Below are 9464 nucleotides of genomic sequence, written 5' to 3' on the forward strand. Positions count from 1 at the left end.
TAGCCCTCCTTGAAAGTGAATCCCACAAAACTCCAAACGAGAAGGCAAACCCTTCACTTTGAGCCCAGTGAATACTTCGTGTCCTGACTCTTGGGTAAATACTAGATAGATTCCCAATTTCAACCTGAAGCAGTTTATTTGGCTGCTGTTCACAAGTCAGACACAGCAATAATCAAGGAAACCTTGTTTGATTCAGGTTGGCTAATATTGCCTGAGGGGTAACATGATTTTCATTTCCACACATCCAGCACTGGCACAAAACGGCATGGACAGGTATTGAAAATGGTTCATGGATCCTTGGTGCTAAAATTCCAGCTGGTATTTTCATTTTTGTGTAAATAATAAATACCAAAAAAAAGATTGAAAAAAAAGAGAATGTGAAAAAAAAAAAAAAAGTATTGCTGAGTTTGACTAAGCAAATCCTTTGCAGTACTGCCAAAGAGAAAGAAAGAAAAAGAAAATAATAAAAAAAGAGTTAAAACAAATATAGCTGTTAAATAAAAGATCCAGGTACCAAAGAGCAAAATTTAATGAAAGCCAAAACTGTTAAATATGGATTCCTGTTGAGAAAAAATGTCAATGTCTTTAAGAGTTTTACCATTACTCTATTTTTAAGAAAAGTGTAGTAAAAATACATATTACAAGATAACATTTTCCCACGCTTTTGTCCCATTCCTCTGTTTTTCTCTGTTTCTGATCAGGAGCCTTTGCAGGGCACTCCTCACGTCTTCATGCCGCAGGCGGCCAGTCCTGTCGCAGACGCGCTGCTCCCCACGCGGCCGGGCTCGCCGTGACCGGCATCGAGGGACRTTGAGTCTCTGGAGGCTGACGTGGGTCTCGGCAGCCTTCTCCCGCTGCAAGCCCTGGCAGCGTGGGGACAGGGCAGGGGACGGGGCCGTGGACGTGCTCGGGGGTCCGGGTGCGGAGGCAGGCTTGCTTTCAGGATGCCTCCATCACGCGAGCGCTTACACAGAGCTGAAGTCGAAAATAGGAAAAGAATGGATTAAAACTAATGCTGGTCAACACAAGGTGGCCTGAAGAGCTGTTTGGAGTGGGTGATGACAGTGCTCGTGTTGGGAGGTGAGATGGAGATCACAAAGCCTTCCAGTGATGGGGAGAGGAAAATGTATTGGCACGAGACATGCTGTGCCTGAGCTTTAGACCTTGATTCTTTGACTTGCTGGTCTCCAAAAAGCGCTCGTAGGACGAGTGGTTAAACGGAACAGATACTTCAGACCAGGCTGGTGTTAAAGGTGGGAAACATATTGCTCTGCACAGACAATTGTACACTAATGGAAAGTGGTATGCAGACTGCTTCTAGCCATACTTATGGACAGCCTCATAGGCGGATCTTCTTTGTAGGCCTGTGCCACCATTTGCCTGCATGACTTTCTCTTCACCTGCCTCCTTTTCCTGCTCCTCACTTGCTACTTTGCACTTTCTGGTTGCAGGAAAAAAAATAAAAAAAAAAAAAAAAAAAAGGAAAAAAAAAAGCAGCTCAGAACCGTCCAAATAGCAGCTCCGTCCCCAGATGAATCTGTGCTGGATCTTGTGAGAAGCTTCAGACTTTATTTGCCACCAGCAATGGACCTGTGAGATGGGACAGTGGAGAGCAGGTCAGCTGCAGTCCCTGCCCCATGGATCTTCTGACTTCAGGTGCTGTCCTGGGACCCCGTCACTGCTGGGGAGGTGCCTCACGCCCACTGGGAAACACTCATCTGTCCTGTCAATGATTCACAGAACGAACCTTTTGGGTGGTCCCAGAACACCATCCTCGCCCCTCTGATCTCCACGCCTGCACCTGGATTCCCAGCTGCCCATCCAGCCACGCAGGTTTTTGCAATGCTGAGTTTAGGATCAACAATCTGCTTTTCTGGTGTGTGACTGCTTCCCCCTCCCTGCAGAAACATGAGCGAGAATCTGCTACTTTTGGCTTTGTACCCAAAGTACAGGCCACATTTTTGACTGGGGAGCCAAGCCTGATCAGCTCCAATGCTATTGACATGGATGCTTGAATCAAGCCCTCCTTGGATTTCCTTGTGGTTCTTTCCAGGAAGCCGTCTTGGCCAAATATCTACAAAACGTCCCTTTTAATTAGAAAAAATGGGCAAAGAAGGTTTTCAGAGCAAAAAGGCAGGGATATTCCCATTGCAGCCCCATGACTTCTAGCATGTTTAACTGGTTAATAGGCAGCCATCTAGAAGTGGATGCTCTTGAGATGGTCTGTTCCCAGCTTGAGGTGGTTCCCTCATGTGACCATCAAAATGGGAGCACACACAAAGCTAAGCAATGAAGAAATGATTCACAATTGCTTATTGGCTCCCAGTGACCCAGGCAGGAGAGTTTCTTGTGATGGGAATGCTGCATTTACCTTCTCTTTTCCATAAACAGCAGCCTGTAACGATCTTAACCAACCATCTACTCTAGTTTGTCATGGATGAAGCTCTCCATGACACGAGTCTTCTCCTGAATGGCCACTCATCATCTCTGGAAGAATTATCACTCTGTCTTCAGGTTACCTGGGATTTCCAAACTCACTCTTGACTTTGCCCCTATAAAATAGCCTCATGTTTCTGTTCAGGCTCTTTTTTTGCATCAAGTCCCTCCTTTTGCAGGGAGAGCTGTTCTCAGCTCTTTCTGCCTTGTTGCAATAATTCTGCATCTGAGTTCACAGAAGAACTGAAGGCAGAACCACGATGGACAAAAGGGGTCAGTGCTGATACCCTGCAGGGAGTTCCGCTCTCAATTTATCAGATTTTCTTTTTGCTGTTAGTAGCTCAGACATTATGGTTTGCATCCCAAACTAAACCAGATTAAAGGGCTGAGCAGGGAAAGGGGAAAGGGCTGATGTTACCCTGACACCACAGGAATTAGTAAGAAAAAAWATATATATTGCACACACTAAGACTTATTAACAACCAAGTTAAAACAAAATGGCATAGTCCTCATTAGTGTTCCCGTGGTTCTCCAGTCAGGGACGGTTCATGAGTCTGTTAAATCCCATTACGTTCTCCTTATTGCAGTACAGAGCTGTTGCTGTTCTCCTGCCGGTGGATCTGTTTGCAAAATAAAAAGGGAAATAGATTTGATTTCCTTAAGAAGATCCATCCAATTGTCCCTTCTGTCATCGTCATTTGTCTTGTTGGTGTTGGGTTTGTTTTTGGCTCTGGAGGGGGTGGAGTTGGGCTGCCCCTGCTCTCACCCAGGCAATGGGTCAAAAGGCCAATTATAATCCCGTTGCTCCCAGGGACATGCCGGTGCTGTGGCTCATGCACGGAAGCGTCTGCATGGATTTGTGGAAATCGTGGCTGACCACACGTCCGTTCTCTCCGCTGCCTCCCGCTGCAGCCGGCCTGGGAAGGGTTGATGTCCGTATGGCTTCGTTGATTGATTGCTGTGGGATTAAACAAAAACCCTTTTAGGCAGGACGGGGGGGTCTCCCCCTGTCCTTAGCAATGTTGGAGAAGTTGCAATGTAAAGCACTGGTGTTTCTCTGTGACTGCTCTCTCCCTTCCTGCCTCTAACATGCTCCTGCTTGTTGCATGTCCCTACTGCAACTGCTCTGTTAATCTGCACCTCTTCTAGATTCAAAAATAAAATTTTCAGCAGTATTTTGGGAGCAAAATACATATAGCAGGAAGCATATAGCAGGAACTACTCAAAACCTCTACAAACGTAACAACAGCCATACTGGATCAGATCAGAATTATTATATTCACTTCCCCTATAGATAGGCAATTGCTAYTCCAATATTATTACGGTGGGCTCTGACTCACTGTGAGCATATGTTCAACTTCCCTCATGTGAGAAGCTGAGCATGTGCCTATGGTTTTGTCTGCAGTAATGAATGACGTAACCAGGAAATGCAGACCTAATTTAGGAATCCAAATCTCATCTTCCTGTTCCAGATACTGTCCAAAAGTTTTGCCTGCTTTTGGAGATCTATGAAAAACACTCACTTAGAAAAATTTAACTAACAGATCAAGCCCTTTGTTTTTTGTTCTTCCTCTTAAGGTACCTCTTAAGGTACCTCTTAAGGTACCTTTGATGGACATGGTAAATGGTTTTGGGGAGAGACCAACCAAGTCAAGGGGGCCAGCTTAGACCAGACGCTAGTGTTGGGGGAAATGGTTCTCCCTCCCAGCAGGTGGTTATAGCAGGACAAGAGCACCACAAACTAACATTTACATGGTTATTTGTGGATCATTTGGAGCAACACAGGWAACTAACACTGGGCAGCATCTGCTTAGGATTAAAACTAGAGAAGTATGGCATGCCAACTCTCCTGCTCTGGGTATTTGTGACATATCTAGCTTTTGAGAGTAGACAACAATTATAATTTAATTTTTTTTTATATTCAGGGACATTAATTGCACACGTTATCTTACCCCTGTGCTCAGTGTACCTTTCATCACTTGTAGAATTTTCTGAACCTCAATGGCAAAAGCTCTATTATATATTTTCAGTGAAYTGGAAAGTCGTTGTTGCTGATAAAACATGAAGTGTGCTGTGAAATGATGACATAAAGCCCAMGGAAGTGATTGTGATTTTTTTTTCCTGTTGGTACTGGGTAAATTTCAGGGCTTGGGAAAGTAAAAGATTTCACTAAACTTCAGGAAACTTACTTCRTACTCTGCATACTCTTATTAACTTCCATGCTCACAGGRATGGTCAAAGGGAGGAAGAAAGGGGATGCTGTTCTTACACAAATCCATTTGCAGCCTCATGCAGARCAGTAATGCCTTTGCAGGCATTGCAACTGCTAGTTAGCTGAGTCAAGATGGGCTCGTTGCCCAACTGCTTCATTAAATCTGTATCCCCAAGGCTCTCAAAGCTAATCCAGCCTCATCTTGACAGGGCACTCTGAAACTGAGGCACACCAAAAATTTAGGGTGGAAACAAATCTCTAGGATTTTAGGAACTACATTTTGAAAGATCATGACAGGATGGAGAAGAGGCCCACTGCAAGCAAGACTGATTTTCTTAAATAGGAGACCCTCATCAGGGCATTTCAGAGTCCCATTCCAGGGCATTTACTTGGGAAAAACTGTTCATCTGGAGCTAAAGGCCGGAAATCTGGTAAATGCTCTGGGCATCTAGCAGTGTTGCCTCCATGTAAATGGTGCCAGCAGGGTGCCAGCAAAGGGAACAGCAGGATGTGATTCATTACTGCACTACCCCAGTTTTATCTTGCTGTTATCTGCTTGGKKTTYTTTTTTTTTTTTTTTTTTTTTTTGCAGTAGCTGCTGTATGACAACAGCCCCAGCAGACTTCATCCATGCTGTGGACATGAACCGTGGTGGTTTGTTTTCTTAACTTTAAGCAATAGCATTATTTTCCTGCTACCATTGTGCTATGAGTCTGCTCTGTATCTGGATTTTGTACAGGAATTATGCCACACATCTCAATTTTGCATCTGCTACCAACTTCGGCACACTTGACCCTCTTGTAGCTTCCTCTGACGCTCCTATCCCTTTCTAACAAGTTATACGGTCACTTCATTATGCCTATATCTTGGCTTTCCAGCCATGGTCTGGGCTGCATCCGTCTCTGAAGGCAGCTTTGGAGCCGGGCTGGTATCAGAAAGAAGGTGTGAAAGGCCTGGGAATGGGTTGCCACCTTCATCCGCTTTGATTCACTTCTGGACTTGTAACAAAACTCGATTAAGGCAACCAGCATGGCTAGTCCGAGCCCACCGATGAGGATATAGAAAACCCCTGCCACATTGCTGAGACTCAGAGCGCTCGTCTTGTCCTAGAAGAAAAAGGAGAAGGGAGGAGAGGGAGGGCGTGTGGGGAAGAGAACAACAAAATTAATATGAGCTTGCTCTAGGAGAGACACTACACAACACAGCAAAGTTGGCATTACATCATCTCCCTCTATAATAGCTGACATTTGTAAGAGGTTTTTCRATTTTTAATTCAGTAGCTAGTAAATCTAATGTTTCTCTCATACAAAAAACCAAACATTTCTTCAGCAATGTGACACTCTGTAAAGGTTTGGGATCTCCGTTTTTCAATCATCAGATTTAAATGCTTATTTACTCAAAATGCCTAGTTTAAATTATTGATTAAAGGAGAGAAAAACCTCTGCCTCTGTGACATTTGCTTGTCCCTGATGTTTCACCTGAAATAACCCRTTCTCTGGGAAATGTTCATTCCCTCGTTCCTAGATTGTTTCCCCCGCATATTCTGTTGCTGAGCAACACATCAAAATGGTTGTTTTTCCTTATTTTTTCCCTCCAATATTGAAGTTGTGATACCTGGGATGTGCTCAGAAACTCATTTGATTTCTATGTAATAAGGTAGTTACTTCATGTGTAATCAAGACTCACTGATGCATGTCTAAGTTAATTATTTGGTTCTCAATAAATAGGGTTATTAATGGACAGCTCCTCGCAGTCRGCCCCTACGTTCTGATTTTACAATTGCCTAATGAATCCTCACGGCTCTCTGGGGAAGAGGCAAGTTGCAGCATGACTCACTTTTCCAGCAGGGAAACCGCATGCCCTCGTACTGCAGAGCTCTCTGCACTACCCTCCTTGACCAGGCACAGGCTGGGGCACTAGGATTACTTTGGGCAGAACCCCCAAGCTTGGCTCCTGGCATTAATCCTATTTTCTCTTTGCAGTGAATCCAGATGGAGGTTCCCTGTTCCTCCGTGCTATTACTTTGCAATATTGACCCAGGGGCTACCTGCTGGGCACAGGCTCTCCAGGGTAGGCACCGCATATGGGTGCGAAGCTCCTGGAGAGACCAGGGTTGGCCAGTGTTGTCAGTCCCATCCTTGGGCTTGTCCTCAACCACCAGGCAGGGAAAGGAGAATTGCGTGAAGATCATTTGAGGGCAGCCACACAGTYAAAGACTAATATTTATGCCTTTTCAAAGGTAACAAAGCCTCTATGAAGTTCTTCATGATCTCAGCTACTCCAAAGGCACATGGAGTGCTGGGTTGCACTGCTGGTTTCCTGTCCTTCTCGGACAGTCGATCCACTCATTTTTCCTTGGTGGGTTTTGCAATAAGAAACGCACACTTTTCAGGAAGGGCAAGGCTTCAGGAAGCAGAAAGATAGTGTGGAGCGATGTCAAAACAACATGAGAGGGTCAAACACTGAACAGGAACGTGAGCACGGAGGGTTTCGGTTCAAGAGCTCTCCATCTGGCAGTGTGCTGGCGGGCTTTCGGGCAAGTACATTTGGCAGAAGCATTCTGTCTTTTGGAGTATAGGGTTCACTGATGAAAACCCCAAAGCACAAAAACTTTTCAAGTTTCAAAACTAAAAAGAAAAAAAATAAATAAAAATAAAGGCAGTTGAAAAGGACTTATTTTTGTGTTTTTTCTTTCTTTTTATAGGAAAAGAAAAATAGAAGATTCCATATTAAAATGCTAGACAAATGTTTTTCATTACTTTCCCTTCTGCCCAGCTGGAGCACTCACTGCAATCCATGCTGAATCCTTTGCTGAAAAATGCAGCATTTTGATCAGAGGTCACCCCTGCGGAGCTTTGGTCGCTGGCAAAACCTGTGCGAGTGATTTGCCTTTCCATGCTTGCTTGACTGCCGTCTCTGCTAAGAGATTCACAGCTCTCACCAGTGCGTTACTCCCCTATAAACATGATGGGTTCCACGGGTGGACAGGTTTGGTTTGCCTTGGGATAATCTTTTCTTGCTGGTCAGTCTGTAATCTTGTYGATGCGTCTGATGTGCTCTCTGTAATGAGTGGATTTTGCAAATACCCTCTTAGTTTCTGCAGCTGCCATATCTGAAGGATTATTTATCTGGTCTTTTATAATCTGCCTTCATGCATTTTTCTCCTAGTCTTGACTGTACCTTTGTTCAGCCGTCTCTTCTCTGCAGATTACTGGGAGTCACTTTTAAGAAGTTGCTGAAACTTAAGGAGGTTTTTAGCAAAGATTTAGTAAAGCAGAGGTATTACTTTCAGAAAACTGGGTTACAAGATATCCTGTACCTTGCCTCTTCAGATTCAGAGGCTGAAGGGGCTGTATCAGCTTGAGGGTAGACGGAGATGGTAGAAATGGGCTACCTCCTTGACATCCCAATGTCATGTCYGGCTTTTTAAAGAAAGTGTCTTTTGAGCAGGTTTGGGAGAAGGATGGGGACAGGGAAGGAAACGCCCATTTGTCAGCATCTTACTGTTAATTTTAAGCCCATATATTCAACTTGAATTTGATAGAAGGGTGGAGACTTCCAAGATATCAGAGCCCCCAAGTTTTGTGAAAAAAGGATGACAAGGTGGAGAAATCATATTAGTGTTCTCCAGGAAATAAATGCACTGGCTCAATCCTCACTAAGCATCAGAGAACTCACATGGGCATCTCCACATGCTAGCCACAGATTCCTGGGAAACCTGGCTCCCTGGGCTCTTTGCTCAAGGGAATACCTGGCTTTRGGCTTTTGCTGGCCACGATACTTCTGTATTTCGGTCCCCGGTTTGGGGGTACTCTCAGCCAGCTGTAGTGGCAGGGAGATCTGGCAGCTAGGAAAGGCTGCTATTTATTTCCTCTTTCCCCTATATACCKGTGGAAAATTAACCAACAAGCGAGAGGAGATCATCTAAAGCCACTTCCTGCTCCTACATTTCACACTATTAATCTTTAAGCTGTCGCATTTGTGTTGCATTTGATTTGAAGTGGCCTTATTATTATCATCCTCATTATTATTATTAATGCGACAATTCAGGTGAAATGAAAGTTGACTCTTTGAGCAGTGAGAAAGGCCAAGGAAAACATCTGTTCGACATGGCACAGCAGTGGGCAAGCCTGCCAGAAAGGAGAGAACAGCCTATATTTCACTCCACCACCATAATAATTTGTCCCCCAGGGAACCTCCGTTGTGGGAAGCTAGAGGATAAGGGCAGCTTCAGCAGGGCACTGCAAAACACAGGAATACAGGGGCGCCCTGATGGCAGATCTAGTTATCATGATCCAGGCTGAGAAATGAAATTGTGGGGGTGCTTAATTTTTCGTCCATGTTTTCTTTTCCTTTTCTGTCTTGTTTCCTTTCATCTCCCGGTGGCTGAGGGACCAGACAACAAGGCGAGGAACCGATGCATGACTTTTTCTGCTCTTCCAATGCATATTCCTGGCTTAACAGTATGCAAAATAATACAAATAAATATCCCAAATCTGTGCTTACTGCCGGCCCGTTCTCCAACCTCCCCTGCTCCCTACTGGAGCTCGGTGGCACGAGCGGCTGTGGCGCGGAGCGGCCCATCGCCGAGCCAGCTTGTTAGTGGGAGTGTAAATGTCAGCGCTCGTCTCCCGCAGCGGCGCAGCGCCGACGTGGGGGGAAAGATTGGCAGGTGATGGGAGAAGGAAAAACCCATCGCTCCGAACGGAACGCGCAGCCTTGTTGCCACAGCAACGGGGCACCTTCCCATCTGCTCCTCTCCAACGGTGCCACGGGGTCTGTCCTCCTGCTCGCTGCTATTTATCCTCCTCGGGTG

General features: G+C 45.1%; 1 protein-coding gene across 2 annotated transcripts in view; it reads right to left on the reverse strand.

The window, feature by feature from the left end:
• Positions 1-1549: 1549 nt before the first annotated feature.
• GRIA1 (glutamate ionotropic receptor AMPA type subunit 1) overlaps positions 1550-9464 on the reverse strand; it is a 115056-nt gene continuing 107141 nt past the window's right edge. For both annotated transcript variants that reach the window (XM_026047652.1, XM_026047654.1), the window contains exons 15-16: positions 5620-5754; positions 1550-3415 (exon numbers count right to left, since the gene is read on the reverse strand). In XM_026047652.1, coding sequence (XP_025903437.1) covers positions 3227-3415; positions 5620-5754 — 324 coding nt within the window. In that variant the 3' untranslated portion in view covers positions 1550-3226. The remainder of the gene's footprint in view (positions 3416-5619; positions 5755-9464) is intronic.

This window comes from Nothoprocta perdicaria, unplaced genomic scaffold (genome assembly GCF_003342845.1).
Source record: "Nothoprocta perdicaria isolate Ctin4 unplaced genomic scaffold, notPer1 scaffold_5, whole genome shotgun sequence".
Taxonomy (NCBI): Eukaryota; Metazoa; Chordata; class Aves; order Tinamiformes; family Tinamidae; genus Nothoprocta; species Nothoprocta perdicaria.